The 26,397-nt window shown below is 45.7% G+C and overlaps 1 protein-coding gene and 1 non-coding gene across 2 annotated transcripts; both read left to right on the top strand.

Moving 5' to 3' along the window:
* The first annotated feature begins 1,086 nt into the window (after window positions 1–1,086).
* Window positions 1,087–9,822, top strand: LOC130479056 (zinc finger protein 883-like). Its single transcript, XM_056851390.1, has 5 exons — window positions 1,087–1,320; window positions 2,350–2,533; window positions 2,640–2,719; window positions 7,029–7,155; window positions 8,327–9,822. The coding sequence occupies exons 1-5, from the start codon at window positions 1,087–1,089 to the stop codon at window positions 9,820–9,822; spliced, it is 2,121 nt and encodes a 706-aa protein (XP_056707368.1).
* A 3,955-nt stretch (window positions 9,823–13,777) lies between these two features.
* Window positions 13,778–13,849, top strand: TRNAW-CCA (transfer RNA tryptophan (anticodon CCA)). The gene has a single exon. It is a non-coding gene; the product is annotated as a tRNA-Trp (tRNA).
* The last annotated feature ends 12,548 nt before the right edge of the window (window positions 13,850–26,397 follow it).

The following is a 26,397-nucleotide window of genomic DNA, read 5'->3' on the forward strand; positions in this document are numbered from 1 at the left end:
CTGCCTTGAGTCTTGCAGAGAAAGGCCGACTATAAATAACCAAATAATAGTACTTCCAGGGTGGTAGCTATGTTAATCTGTCATAGCAAAAGAAAGGCAAAATGAAAATGGAGTATAGTGGCACATTAAAAACTAACAAATATTTATTCTGCATCAGAAGGTGTGGATGCTAGCCATGAAAAGTGATGCTGTGATAAATCTGCTAATCTTTCCTGGTTTAGGAGGGGGAGAATTTGGGGAGGGACACCCAAATTGCCCTTTGAGGTTCCCACAGCTGCTCCAGCTGCTGTATTGCACCTTCTTTCTTCCTCTACAAGGCCCACTCTTGGATGCGAAATGGTATAGTATAGCCCGATCTTGTCTAAGCTGGGTTGATACTTGGAAGGGAGACCACCAAGGAAGACTCTGCAGAGGCAAGCAAAGACGAACCAACCTCTGCTTATTCATTTGCCTTGAAAATGCTATGGAGCTGCCATAAATCAGCTGTGACTTGACAACACTTTCCACACACAGAAGGCCCACTCTGTGCTGTCTCTCACCTCTGTGGGTATGCTTGTCCAGGAAATTTATTTGCTACTTTTCATTGCCTTGTCTGGAAAGTCGGGTTGACAGCCCTGGATTGGGAAATTCCTGGAGATCTGAGGGTGGATCTTGGGGAGAGCAGGGTTTGGGGAGGGACCTCAGGCAGGGATTGGCAATGACTGTGCTAAACAGCTATTCTCAATTATAACAGGTACTAACCAGCTTAGCAAAGCTAGGGTCACTGCAGTTATCACCAAATACTTGGAAGGGAGACCACCAAGGAAAACTCTGCAGAGGCAGGCGATGGCAAACCACCTCTGCTTATTCGCTTGCCATGAAAATGCTATGGGGCGGCCACCATAAGTCAGCTGTGACTTGATGGCACTTTGTACATATACGAGGCCCGCCCTGTGCTGTCTCTAGCCTCTGGGGGGGCATGCTTGTTCAGGGAGGGGGCGGAGGCGTGGGTTGGGGACTTACCCAGAGCCCTGTTTGCAGGCTCTGTGCCAGGAGGTGGGCTGGAGGAGGACTTCGGGAGGCAGCGAGGCAACTCACATCGGCCAGATGGCGGCGAGGCATGTCAGCCCTGGGCGGCAGCAGGGGTTCAATGGCAGCCAGAGGGAGCTTGTGCGGCTGAGCCGGATCCCGCGGTGGGAACTTTTCCTGCCCAACCATCCCCCTGCCCAGGCTCTCCCTAACTGGGCCAACCAGTTTTCCCTACCGAGGGCGGGGCTTGGCCTGGCATATATGGGGCACTGCCTCACCGCCTGGGTCATTCTTAGGGCTGCCAGACTCCAGGTAGTGGGGAGAAAATAGACACCACCGTGTGTGTGTGTGTGTGTGTTAAGTGCCGTCAAGTCGCTTCCGACTCATGGTGACCCTATGAATGAAAGTCCTCCAAAATGTCCTATCTTTGACAGCCTTATTGTCGAAGGCTTTCACGGTCAGAGTTCATTGGTTCTCGTAGGTTATCCGGGCTGTGTAACCGTGGTCTTGGTATTTTCTTTCCTGACGTTTCGCCAGCAGCTGTGGCAGGCATCTTCAGAGTCCTTCAGTGTTCCTCCTCTGAAGATGCCTGCCACAGCTGCTGGCGAAACGTCAGGAAAGAAAATACCAAGACCACGGTTACACAGCCCAGATAACCTACGAGAACCAATTTGACAGCCTTGTTCAGATCTTGCAAATTGAAGGCTGTGGCTTCCTTTATTGAGTCAATCCATCTCTTGTTGGGTCTTCCTCTTTTCCTGCTGCCCTCAACTTTTCCTAGCATGACTGTCTTTTCCAGTGACTCTTGTCGTCTCATGACATGACCAAAATACAACAGCCTCAGTTTAGTCATTTTAGCTTCTAGAGTCAGTTCAGGCTTGATTTGATCTACAGACACCACTGTACTAGTATCAAAGAGATTAGGAAATTAGTACAGGAGCGAAAAATTTGTTAACAAAAGTGCAAAAATGTTTATAAGCTATTTAGTTATACACAAACACATCATAGTGAACATATAAAGACATGACCTACGATATGACAAACAAATAAGGTGACAAATGTACAGTAAAGTCAAAAAGATTCAGAAATGTCTCTTAAACGAGTACAGTAAGTTCCTTGAGAAGAAATATCATGCAGTCTTGTAGAAGCCAAGGACTTGATGAGGATTGAGGATACGGCCATTTCAAATTCTTATTTAATAATTCTTCATCAGTCCTTCCCTGCTGTGACAACTGATCTCCAGTCAATAGAGATCAGTTCACCTGGAGAAACGGGTGGCTGTGGCCATTGGACTCTAGGGCAATGAAGTCCCACCCCAAGCCCCGCCCCCAAAACCTCCAGGTGTTTCCCAGCCCGGAGCTCGGCTTGGGGGTCTCTGCGGACGGCAGCCACGTGTGCGGTCAGGCCCGGGGCGGCAGCGGTGGAGGGGACCAGCAGCGCCAGAGAGCCTATGGGAAGGTCTTCCAGCTGTGGCCAGCCCTTTCTCCGCCGGCCCTTCCTATCTGCAGCGGCTGGGGCCCATGGGGTAACGGGTGGGGGGTTTCTCCTTCGAGAGGGGCAGGGCAGCTGTTGGGGGAGCAGCAAATTTGCACCCCTCGCCCTTCCAGCCTCCCCTTTTTTCTCCTCCGCAGTTTGCCAGCCTGAAGCCACAGCTGCCAGCATCGCCCCTTCCCCTTTTCTATATTTTTGGGACACAGAGGGGTGGCGGTCGGTGGGTCACTGGTGGAGCCTCTCTCCTATTTAGCTTGGAGGTGGTTTGCCTGCCTGTCGCCAGCCGGGAGCCCTCTCCCCATCCTCTCCTCCCCCCTTTTCACCCCCCTTTCTTGGATTATAGGACCCCCGTGGAGCAGAGTGTTAAGCTGCAGTACTGTAGTAAAAAGCTCTGCTCAGGACCTGAGTTCGAGCCCAACAGAAGTTGGTCTCAGGTAGCCGGCTCAAGGTTGACTCAGCCTTCCATCCTTCCGAGGTCAGTAAAATGAGTACCCAGCTTGCTGGGGGTAAAGGGAAGATGACGGGATGACTGCTGTCCAAGCTCTGCTCACCACCTGAGTTCAATCCCGAGGGTTCAAGGTTGACTCAGCCTTCCATCCTTCCGAGGTCGGTCAAATGAGTACCCAGCTTGCTAAGGGTAAAGGGAAGATGACTGGAGAAGGCACTGGCAAACCACCCCACAAACAGTCTGCCTTGGAAACATCGGGATGTGATGTCACCCCATGGGTCAGGAATGACTCAGTGCTTGCACAGGGGACCTTTACCTTTTTTTTTCTTGGATTACATAGCTGGGGAGGAGCTGTGAATCACTGGGAGAACATCTGCCTCTCATGTCAGGCTCTATCCCTGGCATGTCTAGATTTATGCCATAGCTTGGAGCTAGGGTAGGCTGAAAAATGTGATTGGCACCTACTTATAATAGTCTGGGCGAGAGTTACACCGACAGCACTTGCTAAATAAGTAAATAGAAAAGTAAGAGTTATGATTAATTGCTAAAAGGGAAGAGCCAGCAGCAATTGATTATGCCCCCGCCCTGGGCTCCCACGCTTCCCAAGACAGCCTCCACTAAGGAAAAGCAGGTGGCACGTGCTTCCAACGCAGCCAAGAGCATCTGCTTGGTATGCAGAGGGTTCAATCCTTGGCAGCTCCTGCTCAGGGGATAAGGAGGGAGGTACTGTGCTATACCTTTGCCTGAGGCCTTGGAGAACATCTGCTTAGCACGCAGAGGGTCCCAGGTTCTATCCCGAACATCTCCTGTTCAAGGGCAGGAGGGGGTGATGTGAGAGACCTCAGCCTGAGACCCTGGTGAGCCTCCGCCACTCTGAGTGTGTAATGCTGACCTTGGGGGGGGGGGCAACGGTCTGATTCAGTTTTGGGCAGCTTCTGGGGCTCAGGCCACAGAGGGCTTTGCAGACTGGTAGATCCTGTCTAACCACTTACTAGAGTTAGATTAGTTTTAATTAATTTAAACTGGAGGAGACCATCTATAGCCAAGCCCCTTTTTTCATTATATGGTCATACCTGAATCTCTTGATGATTTGGGAAGGGGAGGAACCTCAGTTGAGAACGATGCCATTGAGCAGCCATTCTAGGCATTCATGTTCCCTGTGGGAACTAATTTTCGAAGTAAGGCTGTCCTTTGGTGTGATACCTATGCTGGGCATGGCAGCTGGGAGGACAATCAGGGCGAGTTTCACCTTGCCAGATGGCAAGTTTAACCGCAATCAGGTCGCCTATGGCCACATACCAGACCATTTCACTTGCGGGGGGGGGGGACACGGGGGGACGGGAAGGACATAGTCCTTTCGAGCAGCCCAGCCTTCTGCCAACTCTAGTGGCAGGAATGGTGGAAGGCTGGGTGTTTCTGCCACCTCAGTCTCTGGTATGGCCAGGTAAACCCTCCTTTACGCCTTTTGAGCATAGCCTGCACTCCACTATTTAAAAGAGTTGTGGGTTATCTTTGTATAGTTTGTTGACCTCCCTCTTTTACATTTCCTGAAATTTGTAGGCTGCTTTTTGTAATCTCCAATGTGCCTCTCAGAGTGAAGCCTTTAACTCTGCCTTACCAAAATAGCAAAACTTTGCCCAAAGACCTGGTTGAACACAATGCGTACCAAGACATTTTAGCCTTGTGAACTGGGTTCAATAAAAACACAGGTGGAATCTTGACTTGAGGCTGAAAAGGCAGAAGGGAGGTGTGGATCTTTTGTCAGCCAGGAAAGGTCACCTGAAGTTGCCTTATACTGAATCAGACCATTGGTCGATCAAGGACAGTATTATCTACTCTGATTGGCAGAAGCTCTCCAGGGTCTCAGGAGGAGGTCTTTCGCATTACCTACTACTTGATACTGGAGATGCTGGGGATTGAACCTGAGAACTTCTGCATGCCAAACTGATCATGAACACATGAAGCTGCCTTATACTGAATCAGACTCTTGGTCCATCGAAGTCAGTATTGTCTACTTAGACCGGCAGTACCTCTCCAGGGTCTCGGGTAGTGGTCTTTCACATCACCTGCTTGCCTGGTTCCTTTAACTGGAGATGCCGGGGATTGAACCTGGGACCCTGCATATCAAGCAGGTGTTTTACCACTGAGCCATGACCCCCTCCAGTAGCAACTTGTGGAGTGATGTTCCCAGGAGGGAGGTGACCGGATAGGCATGAGATCAGAGTGTATAGATGGGAAGAAGGAAGAAGAGAAGGGAAATTACAAGTATGCAGTCCATGTCATAAGAGCAGTGGTTTTCAGGGTATGGATCAGACTGTCACAGCTCCTGCTTCTCTTTGCATGCAAACTGAGAGTAGCAACGGGAGGATAAAATGAGGCCACTCAGTGGTGGAGAGGATTCCTTTTTAGTTCAGGCAGGCTTCAGAGTCTCTGGCTCCTCTTCCTGTCCCATAACTGCGAGGGCTTGTGACTTCCTGCCACGTGCTCACCATGGAATGGATTCCTTGTTGCTGTGTGGTGTTAAAGGTGACTTCCAGATCTGGAAAGGTTGAAATAACTCTGCAGCAGAGTTTCTCAATAAGAACTAGCATCTTGAACCAAATAGGGTTATGTAGGAGACTGGTACAACATACTGTCGTCTGGAGAATAAAATCTTCCTCTTACCCTTTTCTCCCTTGCAGGCAATGAAATAACGTTGGAGTCACATTCCAGATCATCTTTTCTTGCAAGCAGAGTGGCAACAGCTACTATGCAACCTGCTCAGGTAAGGGGACCACATGTTGGCCAGGAACATCTTGTCTCCTCCTTTATTTGAGGTCTTAAAAGAAACTCTGTCTTTGGATTCCGATACTGAACAATGCCCAAACTGCCCTCTTGCACAGCCATGAAATCTGCAGTTCTTCTCACCCGAAGTGAAGACTGGGATGCAGTTTTATATTGTCAGCAGGGCAACCAAGGCGGCTAACAATTTAAAATATACATGATAAAATCACATGTTAAAACTATTAAAATCAACCCCCCTCACAAACCCACATTAAAATAATTTTAAAACAGTTAACACGAAACACAGTTAAAATACATGGAAAACATAAAAACGTCGGTTGGCAAGGAGGGATCATTAGGAGAATGCCAAACAAAACAAAACAAAAGTCTTCATCTACTGGTGGAAGACTGCAAAAGAAGGGGACAGATGAATCTCCCTGAGGAGAAAGTTCCAGAGCTTTGACGCCATGATGGAGAACTTGAAGGCCCTCTCCTAGGTTGCCACCTACTTAATCTCAGAAGGCGGGGGTTCCCAAAGTAGGGCTTAGTGGTTGGGCAGGTTCATCAGGGATTAGATGTTCCTTTAGGTATGTTAGTTCCACACCATGCAGGGCTTTGAAAATCAAGATGAGTGCTTTGAATTGTGCCCAGAAACAAATTGGGAGCCAGTGTAGATGGACCAAGACTGGGGTGGTATTATCTGTACGGCCCACTCCAATCAGCATCCTGGTTGTAGTATTCTGTATCAATCAGGACATTTCTTTTATTTGCTTCATGGGGTCACCTGAATGCCTTGTCAGAAGTCAGAGGCGGGGCTGTTACTTCCTAACCTTACAAAAGGGCAGGCATGGACAACATCTTTGGTAGAAGCAACTTTATGGCTGCGTTTAGATAGAATCATAGAGTTGGAAGAGGCCATAGAGGCCATCTAGTCCAATCCTGCTGGTCAATGCAGGATCAGCCTAGAGCATCCCTGACAAGTGTTTTTCCAGCTGCTGCTTAAAGACTGCCAGGGTGGGGGAGCTCAGCACCTCCCCGGGCAGCCGATTCCACTGTTGAACAACTCTTACTGTAAAGTTTCCTTATTTTATTTAAAATATTTATTAGCTGCCTTTCTGCCTTACAGAGCTCAAGGCAGCGTACAATATTAATAAAAATACATAAAATATATTACATAAACATAAAGGTAAATTTTAAAATAATAATTTAGGATTATGGGAGAAGATTATGGGTATCCTTCAGATACCCCAGTCCCAAGCCAAGTGGGGCTTTAGGGTTCTCTGAGGAGTGTGTCTGAGGAAAGACTTTCTCATTTCAGTGCCCAGTGGTCTTCAAGGAGGAAGCTCTGTATTTCAACGAGGAAGAATCGTCTTTGCTGAATCCTGTCCACACAGCTCTGCGCAGGGAAGTCAAGCTGGAGGATTGTGGGAATGTGGCCTCTCTGGGTAAGGCTTCCTCATTGCCCTTTTGATAGCCCGTGTGGTATAGTGGTTATAGTGTCAGACTAGGATCTGGGGAACCCAGGTTTGAATCCCCACTCTGCTGCAGAAGCTTGCTGGGTGACCTTGGACCAGTCGTGTACTCCCAGCCTAACCTACCTCACAGGGTTGTTGCGAGGATCAAATGGAGGAGAGAAGAATGAGATCAGTGGCTTTGGGATCAGTCCCCTTTGGGTAGAACAACAGGATACAAATGAAGTAGAGGAATGTATTTGGGAAATGCTGAGGGCAGGATTGGTTTATGGGGTTATTTCCCCTTATGAGGAATCCACTGTGGAAATGCATCACTGAATCACATGGCTTGGATATGTGGTAGAGGCCTGACCTTGGTCTGACTGCTGCAATGTTTCAAAGGACAAAATCCTATTTGGGTACACATGAAGCTGCCTTATCCTGAATCGGATCATTGATCCATCAAGGTCAGTATTGCCTACTCAGACTGGCAGCAGCTCTCTAGGGTCTAAGGTAGAGGTCTTTCAAATCACCAGTTACCTGATCCTTTAGCTGGAGATGCTGGGGATTGAGCCTGGGACCTGCACGACAAGCAGATGCTCTACAACTGAGCCACAGCCTTTCCCAAAAGATGTCTAGGTTGCAAAATCAGCCAATTACCATCAATTTCAGGTTTGTAGAGGATTTCATGGCTCCAGTTTCTGTATTTAATTATCCACAGGTTTGGCTGTGCTGTGTTAAACAATGCAGAAAATGGAATTATATAAGAATAAAAACATACCCTGATAAAAGTGCCCACCTGAGCAATTCTATTTTACACAGTTTGCAGAATGATAGAAGCGTGGCAGCCTTCATGGGGTCTCTGATCACCTTAAGGGTTTGTGGGACTGTGCAAGTGCTATGATCTGTCTCCATATAATATCTGGGTTGGGTCTATATGCTGCAAGTTGGAATGGGGAAACCTTTAGAGGCCTGCGGCACCTTTTCAGTTCTGCAGATGAAGATTATTCTCTGGGGTTACCAAAGCAGTCTCTCTCCTATGACAAATAAAGTACCAAAATCAAATAGGTTGAGGAAACATATTTGTTTTAATTCTTCACAACTGTTAATTCAGAGGCTCCTTTTTTCAACTGCACGTGTAATCTGAATTTGTTTATTCCATCAGCTGATGGACAAACCAGTGAAGACTGCAGAGTACCTCGTGGAGTTTCATTGGAAAGAATCAAGAAAGAAGGAGAGGAAGAGGCACTTGAGAATCGAGAGGAATCAAGGGGGCAGGAGGAAAGCCAAGCCCAAAACTGGAATATTAAATCCATTGTTGGCCACAGTGATGATGTCCAAGCAGATGGGACCTCAGCCCAACAGGACAACCATAAGGGAGAGAGAAAGAATGAGTGCCCCATGTGTGGGAAAACATTTAGTTCTAAATCAAACCTGAATGCACATTGCAAAATCCACAGTGTAGAGAAACAATATAAATGTCCAGAATGTGATAAGAGCTTCAGTGATAGCAAAAGTCTTACTTTGCATCAAAGAATCCACACAGGAGAGAAGCCCTATACATGTTTGGAATGTGGAAAGAGCTTCAGCCGGCGCACCACCCTTACTACACATCAAAGAATCCACAGGGGCGAGAAACCGTACAAATGCATGGAGTGTGGAAAAAGCTTCAGTGATAGCACCAGCCTTAGCTCCCATCAGAGAATCCACACAGGTGAAAAACCATTTCACTGTCTGGAGTGTGGAAAAAACTTTGCTTATAATGCAAGCCTTTCTAAGCACCAAAGAATTCACACAGGAGAGAAACCTTATCAGTGCTTGGAGTGTGGAAAAAGCTTTAGCGATAGCACAAGCCTTAGCTCCCATCAAATAATTCACACAGGAGAGAACCCATATAAATGCTCTGAGTGTGGGAAAAGCTTCAGTGAGAGCACAAAGTTGACTTTCCATCAAAGAACACATGCTGGGGAAAAACAGTACAACTGTTTGGAGTGTGGGAAGAGCTTTGCTTATAGTGCAAATCTGAGTAGACATAAAAGAATCCACAAAGGGGAGAAACCATATAAATGCCAGGAGTGTGGAAAGAGTTTCCGTGATAATGCAAGCCTTCAGTCGCATCAAAGAATCCATACAGGTGAGAAACCATATAAATGTTCAGAGTGTGGAAAGAACTTCAACCAGAGCTCACATCTGACTATACATAAGAGAATTCATTCAGGCGACAAGCCATATAAATGCCTGGAATGTGGAAAGAGTTTCAGTAATACCACACACCTCAGATCCCATGAGAGAATCCACACAGAAGAGAAACCGTATCATTGTTCAGAATGTGGAAAGCGCTTCAGGTACAGCACAGCCCTTACTTCACATCAAAGAACTCACACTGGGGAGAAACCATATAAATGCTTAAAGTGTGGGAAAAGCTTCCACCATACTACAGATCTTAATTCCCATCAAAGAATCCACACAGGGGAGAAGCCATTCCATTGCTTGGATTGTGGAAAGCGCTTCAGGTGGAACAGAGCCTTTACCTCGCATCAGAAAATCCATATGGGAGAGAAACTGTATAAATGCTTGGAATGTGGAAAGAGCTTCAGGTGGAGTGCTCACTTTACTGCCCATCAGAAAATGCACATAGTGAAGACACCAGAAAATGTGTAACTTTGTCATAAGAGCTTGTGCTTCAACCGTTGATGAACAGTGAAGAATTCACTGCATAAATTATTTGTTACAGAAGACATTTTTCTACCTCTGTTTTCTTCCACTCAAGTGGGGGAGCCTGGCTGCCCCTTTTGAGTTGGCCAGATCTTGTGTGCCAAATTTTGAGGGGCATCTGTTTTGATTATAAATGATATTGCTGGTTTTAAATTAATACTGTTTGAAATTGAATGTTTTTACTGTATATTATTATACTGCTGAGGTGACTGAGTTAGAGGGTGGGATATAAATCTAATATATAAATTCTATGAGCACTCAAATCTTGCAGTGCATTTTTTATCCTACTTTTCCCCCAAGGAGATCAGGGTGGTTTACATGGCCTTCCCCTCCTCCATTTTATCCTCACAACAATCCTGTAAGGTAAGTTGGGCTGAGAGTGACCAACGATCACTGTAAGTTTCATGACAAGCAGGAATTTTAACCTGAGTCTCTCTGGTTCTAGTTTGATGCTAACCTCTACTAACCACTTACTATTTCGTTAAACACCAGAGAATCCACCTGGGAAGATCCCTGAAAATGCTCAGCCAACATCTAACACTTTTACCTGGCCTCCTCATAATGTTATTTGCAGATGGCTTAATAATTATAACAATTGCAAAAGAAGTAAAAAATAACAAAAGCTAGGTGTTGTGTAACATTTAAAATGGCAAGGCTGCCCTCCTATGAAATCAGATATTAATAGTGCAATCCTAAACAGAGTTATACCTTCTAAGTCTATTGAAGTCAGTTGGCTTAGAAGAGTTGAGGCCCTAGATGATTTATCTTATTTTAAATGTGCATACAGAAATGTGAAAGCCCCCCCCCCCATAAAACCCTGGCCATTCATCACAGCTTCAGTCTTTGATGTCAGGAATTCATCAACCCTTTTTCAGATCAAACCTTTGCTTTCAGGAAGTGGAGTCACACATGTACTACATCTTTACTATTTGGTGAAAGGGTTTGGAGAATCTGTGAACTGTTCTCTTTGGATGGAGAATTTGACAGCCACAATTTTCTGTTAAATTTTTGTTGTTTGTTCCATTAAAGCTATTTCAGGATTGTCTGTGTTTCTTAGTTCTCGCAGAATGAATCTATGAACTGAAAGAAGCGTGCATTTTATCTTCTTGGTCTTCTTTTGTCTTTCTGATCTCCAGGATTTAGCATATAAAATCCTTAGTATGACAATCATATCATTCCTAAAAGATTCATGGGGAAATATTTTTTCTATGTTAGTCAAAATATCAGAGGATCTACATCTAGATTTATCTTTGTTATCTTGTAAATTATTTGCAATATTAACTCAACATTACTTTTTCACTGAACAGGCCCATGACCTATTATTTTAGGTGCTGAGGAACATTTTAGGTGCTGCACTCATCTTGCTTGTGGGCTTCCTTGAGGCACCTGGTTGGCCACTGTGTGAACAGACTGCTGTACCTGATGGACCTTGGTCTTTTCTTTTGTTCTTATGACCTTCTGTATGTTGAGCAGATGCTCTACCAATGAGCCACATTCCTTCCCCAGTAGGCCAGCAAGAGCTGCTTTTCCTTCCAGTGGCCTCTTGCTGAGGCAGTCATACTTCTAAGTGGATGGTTTGGGAATGCTCCAAGAGCTGTGAATTGTTTCTTACCTTGGAGCAGACAGAATTGGGGTTTTCTTCTACAGGCACCAAGATCTCTCCAGTCTGCCCCTGATCCTTGGGCTGCTGCCTGGGAAGAGACAAGAAATGCACACAAGCTCCACGCTCCAGTTCCCTCCTACTGTCTCTTTCGCATGCCTCCAGCTTTGTTTACACATGTAAGAGAAAGAAGTGGAAGAACGGGGAGGTGGCAGAATGCACTTTCTCCACTCAGAGGGCAAGTGCTAGATTCCAGCTTGGGAGGTTCCTTTGCAGAAACAAACTCACTGACAAATAGAAACCTAGCATTGGCGGTGGTCTACACAATTTTTCTTTGCTTGCAGTTCTAGTTTTCCTCTGTCAGGGAGATTTTAATGGAGGAGAACATTCCAAGTATAACCCACTCTGCAGTGCAAAGGGAGGGAAACCTGATTCTATCACCTTATGGTCCTGCCCCCTCATTCTCCAGCATGTGTAAACCAGCCAGAGCAGTGCTGATTCTGTGAACTTGGGCAGATCATGAGAGGGAGGGCAGGAAGGTTTGCATCAGTGCTCGGCTCTCATGGCCCTATCTAACTTGCCCAGGGTAAAGCTGATCACCACTGTGGGGTCAGGAAGCAATTTTCTTCATGGCCAGATTGGCCTGAGATCCTGGAGGTTTTTTGCCATTTTCTGGACCTGGACATGCCACTTTGTACAGCTCTGTAAGTTGCCAGGTTCACAGATGGCCTGATACAAGAGAAGTTTGTATTGAATTGTATCTCCTCAAATAAATCAGAACTAGCCCAGTTCCTGATTATTGTTGAGAATCTTTGGTGCCTTAGTGTTGCCAGTCTCCAGATAGGGCCTGGAGATCTCCAGACAGCACATAAGAACATAAGAAAGGCCCTGCTGGATCAGACCAAGGCCCATCAAGTCCAGTAGTCTGCTCACACAGTGGCCAACCAGGTGCCTCTTGGAAGCCACTAACAAGAAGAGTGCAGCAGCACCATCCTGCCTGTGTTCCACCGCACCCGAAATAATAGGCATGCTCCTCTGATACTAGAGAGAATAGGTACATATGCAGCACGACTAGTATCCATTCTAACTAATAGCCATGAATATTCCTCTCCTCCATGAATATGTCCACTCCCAGTTCTCCCAGAGGAAATGGTGGCGTCAAAGGACAGGCTCTAGATCAGGGGTGTCAAACATAAGGCCCGGGGATCGGATCTGGCCCCTTGAGGGTTCTTTCTGGCCTGTGAGGCAGCCACCCCCCTGTCCCAATCTGGGTTGGCAAGTCTGCTGCGGGCTCACCGGTTGAGTTAGCCACCTTCAGTCCCGAGGTTTCAATTATCAAAGACTGTTAAATAAAAGAAAATACTGTAAGAGTGTTATTGTTTTAAGGATGTTTGTATTTAAGTAAAAAATAATATTAGTTGGCTTTGCCTGTGTCTTCTATAAAGTTTGTATCTCCAATACCTGGCATTAAATAGTCCACCCTCCCAAAGAGCCATTTCCTCCAGGGGAACTGCTCTCTGTTGTCTGGAGATCAGTTGTATTTCTGGGAGTTCTCCGGGACTCACCTGGTGATTGGCAACTCTAGCTATGTGCCAGATTTCACGTGTCCAGGTCACAATTATGTCAATGTTTTAGAGGGTGGGCTGAGGCTGGAAGTTGCTTGCCCTTAGCTCTCTATCCAGGTGAGTTTGGAAGCAGCAGTGACCCCCCCCCCACCGCCCAGTCTTTCAGTCCCACTGGCTGTCATTTGTGTAGATAACAAAATAGGGGCAAAGGGAATGCATGGGATTTGCAGTCCCGAAAAAAACCTAAATGGTCTTACTGCTTCAGCTGAAAAAGAAGCTCTGTAACCAACTGTGTCCCTTCCACGCTGTTGCTGAAGCTGACTGCAGAGCCCCAAGCCCTACCTGGAAATGTATGTGTGTGGGGTGGGCTTCCACTGGTCTTGTAGGACTAGGTCAACTCTGCAAGAGCCCTTCCAATACACTAAGCCCCCTCTCAGGGCAGGAGGCATGAAAGCATCTCTGGTAGAACTCAAACCCTCACCTTTAGAATGCCTGACTGCAGGCTTTCTTTGTGTCTCTGAGAAGGACAATACACACTTTTAAATACAAAAACAGACATGCAAAAAACAAAAAAAGGACAACACACATTCAGTTGCACCACAAAGCTAGAGGAACACATACACACCTTGCACTTGGTTATATCTACCTGCTGCACACAGCTTCATGCCCCCCCCCGCCTCTTTCTTCCACCACTTCTTGGGTCTGGTTGGCTGGCAGCTGTTCCTTCAAGCCAGCTGACCTTGTGGCGCAATGGTAGCGCGTCTGACTCCAGATCAGAAGGCTGTGTGTTCGAATCACATCAGGGTCAGACACCTTGACTTTTTTTTTTCTCCTCTCAGCAAGCAGCTGCATCATTTTGCTTGCCGAGGGAGTCTGTGCTGCCTTGGTTTAGAGCAAAATGTAAAGACATGACCCAGGCAGGATTCAAACCTATAGCCTTCTGAGATGAACTCAGGCATGATATCCTTTATGCCATCAGCTTTAGTAGGTTGCAGGCTTACCAAAAGGGTAGTCATTAGAGGCTTGAAAGTCCTGAAGAACCCAGAAGCTTGGGGGAAAGACCCTAAAGAGAAAATGTGAAAATTTGCTGCCTCATGGAGACCTTAGCACCTTAGTCTGAAGTTCAGGGCATTGTAAACATGTCATGGGTAAAACAATGTCAAGAACAAACAGAGAATGAATTTGATGCCAGAAGAAAGGGAATAGGAGATAGGGCCCTGCTGGACAATAGATTTTAATTTGTGTGTTTCCAATTTAGCTATTAATAAAGTAAATTTGAGGCAGATGGACCAGAAAGAGGGAGAAGGATCTCACTCCAGGGATTTTTAGCTATTTAGTGAGTTTTTCTTTTTCCTAATTTAACACGTCAGAAAGACAGAAAGCTTGCTGGGGGTAAAGGGAAGATGACTGGGGAAGGCACTGGCAAACCACCCCATAAACAAAGTCTGCCTAGAAAATGTCAGGATGTGACATCACCCCATGGGTCAAGAATGACCCGGTGCTTGCACAGGGGACCTTTACCTTTAGTGAGTTTTTCTTTTTCCTGATTTAACAAGTCAGAAAAACAGATCTCTAACAGGCAGAGCTGGTTAATAACCAATGAAGGTACTTTGGGCTGAAGACCCAGAAAGAAGGAAAGGTTAACTTATCCCAAGCCGCAGCAAATCCTGCCAAATGAGAGGGAATCCTGTCAGTTTGACTGTGTGTATGCAAAATGACATCAAGTCGCAGCTGACTTATTAGGACCCTGTATGGTTTTCAAGGTAAGAGACCAACAGAGGTGGTTTGCCATTGCCTTCCTCTGCGTGACGACCCTGGTATTCCTTGGTGGTTGATTTGTAAGGAAAAATGTTCCTCGTATCTATACTATATAGAAGATTTCATGATCAAATAGCTGAAGTTAAATCTCGATAGGAATAATAGGATAGGAAGCGTAAAAAGCCAAAAAAATCAGACAAAAGCTTCCCCCGGCACCTAGGACTTTTTGCACAGTTTGCAAAAAGTTTGCTTTGTCAGTGTGCCGAAGCATGAATGAGAAAGAACAAACACACCAAATCCTCTGTCCTCTCATACATTTGAAAATTTTCCTCTCTCTCTAGCATGTTTTTATGTTGTGCTTGGATGTAACCATGAAGCGATGCTATGCTGTAGTTTCAGAGGGTAGCCATATCGGTCAGCCAAAGAACAGTTAGATTTCAGTCCAGTACCTCTTTCGTGAGACAAATCACTCTCAAAAGCTTACACCCTGAAACTCTTGTTGGTCTCTAAGGTGCTACTAGACTCAAATCTAACTATGCTATGCTATACTGTACACATCTATGTCATATACATTTCTACATATCTGTAAAATACACACACATGACCAGAGAAAAATCTCTTTTCTCTCAGTTTGGACCCGATCTGCAGATTGAGATATCCACAGATCTGCCCGCATTTGAGAAATAGATTATATATCCATTACTGCCAGAAAACAGTTGGATAAAGTATATTAAAAAGAGGGTCTCCAGTGAGAAGTCAAACAGAAGGGACACAAGCCTTTCTCCCTCTCTTGCTGTTTTTCAGATACCCATTTGGAGGAACTAAATGGGACCACCCAGGTGGACAACTCCTTGATTGACTACTTTCATGTGCGTTTGCTGCCCTCTTCTGGCAGACTGGTGAGATTACTATTTAATGATTCTCTGCCACACAAAAATCAGCAGCTAGTTTAAATTAAGTTGCACCTTCTGAGAATTTCTCTGCGCTGGAGTGTATTCTGGAAAATTTCTTATGTAATTAAATGGAGGTAAAACTCTTGTTAAAGTTTATGTACCAATAAAACCCCACAAAACTGCATAACCTGGTGTCCAAATCCCCCCCGAAGAAGTGCTACTCCCTACATGTGAATTGAAAGATCCCTCTCACAGTGGAGGTGTGGAGTTGTTAAGAAGGTGGAGTTGTGAAGAAGATCTGAAATGTATGGCTGGGCTATGATTTCAGGCCTCTGGGGATATTTCTGTGCTCTCTTTTCCCCACTGCTTTGCTTGGTAGTACTGTTGTTTGCAGAGGGCCACTGATTTGAGCCCGGTGTGGGGAGGACTCTTCATGTGTTTCATCGGAGCATTGCCTGACAGGAGTGCGGGGAAGAAGGAAGGTAATGTTCATTGTTATTAATCAACAAATGCATACTAAGAATCATGGTGTGTCTACCTCACTTGAGTGTTCACAGTGCACCAAAAAGCATAATTTCAGTAACCCCCTTAGAACAGTTCTGTCTGTTTCATAATGGGGGTTACCGCACTTGTATTCCCAGCGATGTATTAAGAGTTTGAAAACGTTATAAAAAAGACTGTTCGCACTTTGTTTGGCCCCTTTCGCTGTGAAGCCGTAGTATCCAAAAACCCTTTCAAAGCGATGTTTTTTCTAACATTTTCAAACTCTTAACACATCGCTGGGAATACAAAGTGCGGTAACCCCCAATGTTCGCATTTTTATTGAACGTATTAGGCTAGTTTGTTTTATTCCATTGTTTGATCGTACTGCAACCCGTCTCCAGTGTTCGCATTTTTATTGAACGTATTAGGCTAGTTTGTTTTATTCCATTGTTTGATCATACTGCAACCTGTCTCCAGTCCTCAGCGAGAAAGGTGGACTATCAGTTAAGTGAACAAACAAGCTGCTTCAATTTCTGCAGCTCAAAGAACATCCGGAGCACTGGTTCCCAACCAGGGGTCCGTGGACCCCCAGGGGTCCGCGAGAACTAAATTAAGGTCCGCGAAACAAAGTTACAAACCCATAATAAATTAATATTTTCAATTAAAAGTTCTCTATTATAAAAATATATATTCAAATATTATTCTAAGTTTAATGTTTAACTAACAGTTATGATTAAAGTTTATTTTCAAATTCTCTGAATTTTTATTTTGAACCTTGGGGTCCCTGCACCGAACAAAAAAGTCCTAGTGGTCCCTGGTCAAAAAAAGGTTGGGAACCACTGCTCCAGAGGAATCTGGTAGCGAAGAGATTTCAAGATTTCTTTTTGCCCGTGCAGCTCTCTTTTTTTGGGGGGGGGAGAGTGGGGGTTGCGTCAAAATGCAGGCGATCCCTCCCCTGTCAACCCATCCAGCGTGCAACGGGGGGGGGGGGTGGAGGGGACTAAAAAAAAGATCTGCAGCTTTGCCCCTTAGGAGGGCTCAGTGATCCGAGGGATGCGGCTCCATGTGATCCCAGAGACACGTCCGGTTCTCAGTTGAATGTGGCCGCGTGATTCTCAACCCCCATAAAATATCACTCTGGCCACTTATGCACGGGAGGTTTTGCGTTGGATTTGTGTATGTGTGTGTTAAGTGCCGTCAAGTCGCTTCCGACTCATGGCGACCCTATGAATGAAAATCCTCCAAAATGTCCTAACCTTGACAGCCTTGCTCAGATCTTGCAAACTGAAGGCTCTGGCTTCCTTGATTGAGTCCATCCATCTCTTGTTGGGTCTTCCTCTTTTCCTGCTGCCCTCAACTTTTCCTAGCATTATTGTCTTTTCCAGTGACTCTTGTCGTCTCATGACGTGACCAAAATACGACAGCCTCAGTTTAGTCATTTTAGCTTCTAGGGTCAGTTCAGGCTTGATTTGATCTAGAACCCACTGATTGGGGTTTTTTTTGGCTGTCCAGGGTATCCGTGACCCTCTCCTCCAACACCACATTTCAAAGTAATCTACTTTCTTGCTTTCTTCATTGTCCAGCTCTCACACCCATACATAGTAATAGGGAATACGATGGCATGAATTAATCTAGTCTGGGTGGCCAGGGACACATCCTTGCACTTCAAAATCTTTTCTAGCTCCTTCATGGCTGCCCTTCCCAGTCTCCATCTCCTTCTGATTGACAGCTCTCTAAATGCACGTGTTCTCCACCCGACTTCTCAGAACTCTGCACGGGGGGTTATTGCTGAGTTTTGAGAATATGGATGGGGGGGAAAATGCGCTTCTAAAGAGTGGCCCAATCCAAGGCAAACCCTCCCCGTGCATCAATGGCCTGAAGAGTCGGCAGCCCTGCGCTGCAGGAGCGCTGGTGAATGGGAGCCGGAAGAGAGGGGGATGCCCAGGCATCTCCCTCTTTCCCCTCTTTCTCTGCAGCCGCCCCTCCATACCCCTTCCTCTTCCGCCAATCTGGGGGAGTTGGAAAATTGGGGGGGTTTGCAAACCCGCTTTGCGCAGAAGGGGAGCAGAAGAAAAAGTCCAGTTGCAACATTTGGGAGGTGAGAGGGCTGGGAGGAGGAATGACTCTGCCTGCCCCTTTAAACAGCACTAAAGGGGTGGGGGGGTAATTCACAGTGGGTAGCCGTGTTAGGCTGTCTGCAGTAGTAGGGAAGAGCAAGAGTAGCACCTTAAAGTAGCACATTTTCTGCCAGAAAATATTTTTGTTGGTCTTTAAGGTGCTACTGGACTCTTGCTCTTTTCTACTAAAGGGTGTGTGTGTTATGCATTCAATCCAGCAGTTGTGTTGTTGCTATTGCGAATTCTTCTGCAATAGGCGCTTTCACCAGTATTGCAGAGAGAATGGAGGAGGGGGGGAATAGCTGTGCCGCAAAGGAGACAATTTTTTTTGTTGTTGGTTCTTGTGGGTTATCCAGGCTGTGTGACCGTGGTCTTGGTATTTTCTTTCCTGACGTTTCGCCCGCAGCTGTGGCCGGCATCTTCTGAGGAGTAACACTGAAGGACAGTGTCTGTCTCTCAGTGTCAAGTATGTAGGAAGAGTAATATATAGTCAGAAAGGGGTTGGGTTTGAGCTGAATCATTGTCCTGCAAAAAGTATCAAAGGTAATGTGCTACTCATTGTCCTGTAAGTATCAAGATAATGTGCTAATGAGGTTGTGGTATGTTAATGTGGAACCATTGTATCCTGAAGTGATCTGTTAATGTGTGAAATCCAAAGCTAATCTGCATGGCTATTGTTGACTGTAGTCTTTGTTAGTCTGGAGGTTTTGAGGACAGGAAGCCAAGCCTTATTCATTCTTAAACTCTCTTCTTTTCTGTTAAAGTTGTGCTGATTTTTTTTGCATTTTTTCCCGGAAAGGGAGCTTTATCCTAGGCTAAAACAAAGCACAAAATCCCCCCCCCCCCAAAAAAAACACATCCGGGCTTGCCGTGGGGACCCAGGGGGTTTCAGCCTCGCGCCTTCTCCTTGAAAGTTTACCTGGACTCTGCAGAGGAGATCGAAGGAGAGTCACTCATCCTTGCAAGAACTTCTAGGTTAGGAAATGAACTCTTTAAGAGCGCAGGCTAGAATTAGGTGGCAGGTGAAGGGAAAGGCAGGCAAACATTTCTAGAGTAGTAGAAAAGGGCAAGAGTCCAGTAGCACCTTAAAGACTAGCAAACATATTTTCTGGCAGGGTATGAGCTTTCCTGAGCCACAGCTCACTTCTTCAGATACAGCTAGAATGTGAATCCATCTGTCTTTAATTCACAGTGGGTAGCCGTGTTAGTCTGTCTGCAGTAGTAGAAAAGGGCAAGAGTCCAGTAGCACCTTAAAGACTAACAAAAATATTTTCTGGCAGGGTATGAGCTTTCGTGAGCCACAGCTCACTTTATCAGATACAGCTAGAATGTGAATCCATCTGTCTTTAAGTAGAGGAGAGTGAATTCAGACAAGCATTAGTATGTAAATATTAACAGTATGTAAATGTGAATAGCAGGCATGATGGGATTAGGTGTGGTATGCAGAAGAGTCTGTGATGTCCAGGGGAGAGGTGGTTGTGGAGAAATCAGCATTGGTAATGAGCCATGAATGCAAGGTCTTTATTCAGCCCATGCCAATGCATTGACTTTAGTTTGAATATCAACTGTAATTCAGCAGTTTCTCTTTCCAATCTCCCTTTGAAATTCCTTTGTAAGAAGGCTTTGTAACCCGGCTACCCACTGTAAAACATTTCTATGGGATGGAAAGCCTTCTTAGAGATGCCTTACAAAAAGGGAAGTGACAGAGACGAACACTTGCCAGTGATACAAGCTCACCCAGCAACTTATCTGTGGCCGAGCAGGGATTCAAACCAGAATCTCTCAAATCCTCTAAAATAATGGTGCAGGGCACTCCTGTGTATTTTGGGAGACTTTGTGTGTGCCATTTCCTAATAAAGGACTCGCAACAGCCAGTGTTTGGGCTGTGGAAACGTGAATGGATTATTAATAAACATTTCAATGATCAGTGATGTTAAAGTTGTATATTTTTTAATGTACTATGTATTTTAGGTCCTGACCTGGATGGCCCAGGCTAGCCCAATCTTGTCAGACCTTGGAAGCTAAGTGGGGTCAGCCCTGGTTAGTGCTTGGATGGGAGACCGCTCAGGAAGTCCAGGGTTGCTACACAGAGGAAGGAAATGACCAACCACCTCTGTTCTTCTCTGGCCGTAAAAGCTCTACGGGGTTGCCATAAATGCTGCAACTTTGCAGCTCCTTCCGCTCTTATGTTTTAGGCTCTTCCTATGGTCTTGCTGGGTTTTAAAAATTAATGCTGGATTTCTGACAGGTTTTCAGTGGTTGTGATTTTATTGGTATGGTGCTTTTATTTTGTTTAGCTTTGTAAGCTGCCTCAAGCAAGATGGATGGATAGGTGGCATAGAACTCTTCCAAATACATAGATAATATTTCCAGTTAGGCAAATGGGTTTTCTTGTACTGGCTCTTTGTTGATCTCTTGGGCTGAATGGGGAGGTAGGTTGGTTCTTTAATTTTATTTATTTACTTCGTTTATAAACTGCCTTATTCCCCAATGAGGACCCCAAACAGCTTACATTGTATCCCTCTCCTCCATTTTATTCTCACAACAACCCTGTGAGGTAGATCTAGCTGAGACTGTATGACTGGCTCATGGTCATTCAAGGTCTGTGGCAGAGTGAGGATTCAAACAAGGATCTCCCAAATCCTAGTCTGACACTTTAACTACTACACACCACTGTCTCTCTTATAAAAGGTTGCTGCCACCTGGAGAAGAAGAATAGGGGTGGTGGTGAAGGGAAAGCAGAGATTAGAAGGCCAGACATCTTGGTGAAAAGGAAAAAAGGAAGAGTAGAAGAAGAAAAAGAGTTGGTTTTCACCTTCTTTTCTCTACAGTAAAAAGCCTCAAAGTGGCTTACAGTCACCTTCCCTCTCCTCCCGCCCCCCGCAACAGGTACCTTGTGAGGTAGGTGGGGTCTGAGAGAGTTCGAAGGGAACTGTGACTAGCCCAAGGTAACCCAGCAGACTTCATATGGAGAACTGTAGAAACAAACCTGGTTCGCCAGATTAGAGGCTGCCACTCTTAACCACTATACCACACTGGTATCTGTTTAGCACACCCTGTTTGGGCATTTCTAGATCAAACCCAGTTTCTTGGACCCAACCAGGAAGACAGATTCAAATTCTGCAAAGAAGAATACTACTAAATGTCTGTGAAGTTAAAAAATCTTTCCTTCTCCTTTTTCTCCCTTACAGCCCGTGGAAGAGCACTGAGATCACATTCCAGATTCTTTCCTCTTTGGGGTGGAGTGGAAAGGGTTGCGATGGATCCTGCTCAGGTAAGGAATGAATTATCGGGGAAGTATATGTGGAACACCTCAGGCTCCTCTTCCTTGTGTACAGGACTTGAGTGAGTCTCTCTTTTGTGAGTGTGTGTGTAAAATGTCATCAAGTTGCAGCCAGTCTATGGCAACCTTGTAGTCTCACCATAGATTTGTACAAGGGCAGTATGATAGCATCAGTTTTATTATCTGTTCCTTGTCTAATTATAGCCAGCATGGAATTTGCCTTTTTTACAGCAGCCACACACTGGGTTGACATTTCCCCCCTTCCTACAGTAACACTGACGAAGTGAGCTCTGACTCACAAACACTTCTGCCTGGAGTAAACGTTGTTAATCCTTAGGGTGCCCTTGGACTCCTGTTTTATTTTGCTGCAAAATACTAACTTGGCTATCCCTCTAGGATGGTCTTTTTCCTTTGCTTCTGTAGTGACAAATAATCAAAGCTGCCTGTTGACCATCTGTCAGGACAGAAGATTAGGGAGGCCAGGCAACTAGTTAGTTACATAGTCAATGGTGGTGAAAGTGCTGTCAAGTTGCAGCTGATTTAGGGCAATCCTGCAGGGATTTCAAGGCAAGAGGTGTTCAGAGGTGGTTTGCCATTGCATGCCTCTGCATAGCAACCCTGGACTTCCTTGGTAGTCTCCCATCCAAGCACAAAGTAGGGCTGACTCTGCTTAGCTTCTGAGATCTGACTTGATCGAGCTAGCCTGAGCCATCCAGTCAATATAATCATTAGACTGCCTACTATTTGAATGTGGCTGCTTCCTGCTCAATATTCCTTGAAGTGGCATTTGGGTGTGTGTGTGGCTAACAGCACTGGCTGGAGAGCCAGGCAGAGCTCCTTGTTTCTTGGTTCTGTAAGAGTCACGGTCACACAACAGCACCTTCCTTAACAAAGCTCTGATAAATGCCCTGCAGCCCTCTTCTACTTCTCTCCCTTCCCAATTCACGCACAAAGCTGAGCTGCTCATATGGGTCGGTTGCTTGGCTTCAGAATAGGGTTGCCAGGTCTCTCTCGGCAACCATTGGGAGCTTTTGGAAGGTAGGTACAGGGGGTAGCGATCCGCAGCCCTGCACAATGGCCCCAGAAGCACCAGCATTGCACTGGAGGCATGCTCTAGCACTTGCTCCAAAACTCTATGGTTTCCATACAGTTTTGGGGAGAATGATAGAACATCCCCTCTGTGTGATGCCGGTACTTCCGCATCATGCCGGAAATGTTGTCAGCACACAAGAATGCAGATACCCCCCCCACACACACACACACTTTTTGGCTGCCCTGCTTCTCCCAGCCAAACAGCTGAGTGTTGGTGGGCAGAGGCAGGAAGCACTGGGAGATTGCCTGCCATTAGTAGGGTTACCTGGGACCCCTACTTCAGAAAGAAAATGGAGGTGGGCAAAACACTGTTACAGAGGCGCAGGTCTAGAATTGCCAGCTAGGCTGGATTTTGTGTGGAGCTCATGGCTTACAGAGGTTTAGTAAAATTATTGATGGGGTGGAGAAAGTGGACAGAGAACTTTTTCTCCTTCTCTGTTAATAGTAGAAATCAGGGGCACCCAATGAAGCTAGTAGATTCAGGATGGACCAAAGGAAATACTACAAGGAGTGACTAAAAGGTGGAATTTGCTGCTAGCAGGTGAAGTGATGGCTATAAGCATAGATGGTTTTAAAAGGGGGTTAGGAAGAGTTATGGAGGAAGTCTAATCAGAGGCTACTAGCCATGGTGACTGAAGGGAACCTCCATATCAAGAGGCAATAAATCCCAAAATATCACTGCCAGGGGGTAACATCTGGGAGGGCCTCGACTTCTATTTGCTGTTTGCCCAGCTCTCTGTAGTAAGTGGTTGGGCCACTGCATGAGACAGGATGCTGCCCTAGATGGACCACTGGTCTAATCCAGCAGGGCTCCTCTTCTTTCCTTATCACTCATGGTATTGAATATTAGGAAGGTGCAAGCTTGTGTCTCAAGATATGTTTTCATTCTTATGCCTTTTAAGTCTCCTCCCCCCTTCACCATGTTGTGAATGCAAACACAACTTCATCTTATCTTCTTAATAAAAGGGACAGTGGAAGTAGCCAGGGCCATTTTTGCAAGGTCTGTTTAATTAATTGGTCACTAGCCCTTACCTGGACGGCCCAGGCTAGCCTGATCTCGTCAGATCTCAGAAGCTAAGCAGGGTCAGCCCTGGTTAGTATTTGGATTGGGGACCACCAATGAATACCAGGGTTGCTGTGCAGAGGAAGGCACTGGTAAACCACCTCTGTTAGTCTCTTGCCATAAAACCCCAAAAAGGGGTCGCTGTAAGTCGGCTGCAACTTGAAGGCACTTTACACACACAGAGTTCTGGCACCGCTGTAAAGTTGAATGATGGCAAGGAACCTTTTTGAGTCCATCATTTGTTTCCGCTGAGTGTATTCTGTGATAACACATGAACACATGAAGCTGCCTTATACTGAATCAGACCCTTCGTCCATCAAAGTCAGTATTGTCTACTCAGACTGGCAGCGGCTCTCCAAGGTCTCAGGCAGAGAGGTCTTTCACATCACCTACTCGCCTAATCCCTTTAACTGAAGATGCCAGGGATTGAACCTGGGACCTTTTGCATGCCAAGCAGATGCTCTACCTCTGAGCCACAGCCTCACAGTATGTGTTTGTAGAGTGGTTCACTGGTTTTGATCCTGTTACGTATATGATTTATATAACTTTATGGCCTGCCTTGTGCTGCTCTGAGAGAAAGGCCGATTTAAAAATCCTTAAATAAATGCAGGCTGGTTTCCAACACCACCTAGCTGAGCATTGAGACTGAGCTCTCTCAGCTGAACGCCCGCCTGCTTCCTTGTTTCAGACCCCTTCTCAATCCAAACATTGTTTGTGAATTCAATGCTAAAAGCAGGTCCCCAAATACCCCAACACTGACGAGGAAACTTTCCCTCTGCAAGAAAATGAGTCTGGACATAATCATAATTGTGTGCCATCAAGTTGCAACTGACTCATAGCGACCCCAGCACCATGGGGTATTCAAGGCAAGAAATGAGCAGAGGTGGTTACCATTGCCTTCCGCTGCATAGCAACCCCAGTCTTCCTTGGTCTCCCATCCAAGTGCTAATTTAGGCCTTACCCTCCAAGATCCAATGAGATCAGGCTGGGATGGACATGCTCATGGGTATTTTGTCCTTAGATTCCTTTTTTTGAAAGGCTTATTTTCCTGTGGGGAAAAAAAACTCTGCAGATGCTCAAAGACAATCAGCTCAGGACAGGTAGAGGGGAAAAAATATTTGACGAGGTTCCTTCACAGCCTCTGGCCCAATATTTAGGGGAGGGGGTGTGGCTCGAGAGGAGAGCATCTGCTTTGCACTCAGAGGGTCCCAGGTTCAATCCCTGGCATCTCCAGCTAAAGAAGGGCCACGCAGTGGGTGATGTGAAAGGCCTCTACTAAAGGCCTTGGAGAGCTGCCATCAGTCTGAGTAGACAAGACTGACCCTGATAGACCGGTGGTCTGATTAAGTATACAGCTGCTTCATGCGGGCATATGAGATTGAGATTTGACAAATGGGCTGGCCAGGTTTCCCTTTTAGTTGGATAAATGCCGACCCGCCATGAAGCCTTGATCCCGCAGGGAAATATCCAGTTACCTCCCCTTTTCACCTTTCAGGTGGTGAGCAGAAGTCTGTGTGTTGAGAGGGGGATTATTTGGAATGATAAATAATGTGGTTTCTTCTCCCCCTCTCCCAAAAGCTGGTGACCTTTGAGGAGGTGGCTGTGTGTTTCACCAAGGGAGGACTGGCTCTGCCAAACTTGAACCAAAGCACTCTTCACAGGAATGTGACGGGAAATGCTGAGGATGTGTCATCTCTTGGTATGGTTCCTTTTGCTCCTATTCAATATTTGACAAGGGTTTTTATTGTTGCTGTTGCTATTACTGTCAGGGTTCATAAGATCCTAAGAAAAGCCATGGTGGATCAGACCAAGGCCCATCAAGTCTGTTCACACAGTGGCCAACCAGGTGCCTCTAAGAAGCCCGCAAACAAGAGACTGCATCAGCACCTAATATAATAGGCATGCTCCTCTGATACTAAAGAGAATAGGTGTGCATCATGACTAGTATTCCACAGACCGGCCTGCTGTGCCCTGCTCTTGAAGCCTAGACCTTGGTTTGACTGGACCCATTTTACAAAAAAAGTTCAAAATCCAATTTTGGGGAGATGAAAATCTTGCGAAGTCGGTCGCTTATCATGTTTGAGATCACAAGTGGAGACAAGACCTGTTACTCCTAAGTACATTTTATTTACTTATTAAAGAACTTCCCCACTTGAGGAGGTCTACAGTAAAAACAAATATTAGCCCTAATTCTATACCTGAAATTCAAAAACGGTGTCATATCATTGGTTCTTGTAGGTTATCCGGGCTGTGTAACCATGGTCTTGGTATTTTCTTTCCTGACGTTTCGCCAGCAGCTGTGGCCGGCATCTTCAGAGGAGGAACACTGAAGGACAGTGTCTCTCAGTGTCAAGTGTGTAGGAAGAGTAATATATAGTCAGAAAGGGGTTGGGTTTGAGCTGAATCATTGTCCTGCAAAAAGTATCCAAGGTAATGTGCTAACCATTGTCCTGTAAGTATCAAGATAATGTGCTAATGAGGGTGTGGTATGTTAATATGGAACCATTGTATCCTGAAGTGATCTGTTAATGTGTGAAATCCAAAGCTAATCCGCATGGCTGTTGTTGACTGTAGTCTTTGTTAGTCTTTGTTAGGTTTTCAGGACAGGAAGCCAAGCCTTATTCATTCTTAAACTCTCTTCTTTTCTGTTAAAGTTGTGCTGATGTT

Source organism: Euleptes europaea, chromosome 1 (assembly GCF_029931775.1).
Source record: "Euleptes europaea isolate rEulEur1 chromosome 1, rEulEur1.hap1, whole genome shotgun sequence".
Taxonomy (NCBI): Eukaryota; Metazoa; Chordata; class Lepidosauria; order Squamata; family Sphaerodactylidae; genus Euleptes; species Euleptes europaea.

What these genes read in the sequence shown, in the direction of transcription:
- LOC130479056 (XM_056851390.1), top strand. Translation starts at nt 1,087, where the DNA reads ATGGCGGCGAGGCATGTCAGCCCTGGGCGGCAGCAGGGGTTCAATGGC. An exon ending in CAGCGGCTGGGGCCCATGGG is followed by an intron (nt 2,534 to 2,639) that starts GTAACGGGTGGG and finishes TCTCCTCCGCAG; the next exon opens with TTTGCCAGCCTGAAGCCACA. An exon ending in TGGGAATGTGGCCTCTCTGG is followed by an intron (nt 7,156 to 8,326) that starts GTAAGGCTTCCT and finishes TTATTCCATCAG; the next exon opens with CTGATGGACAAACCAGTGAA.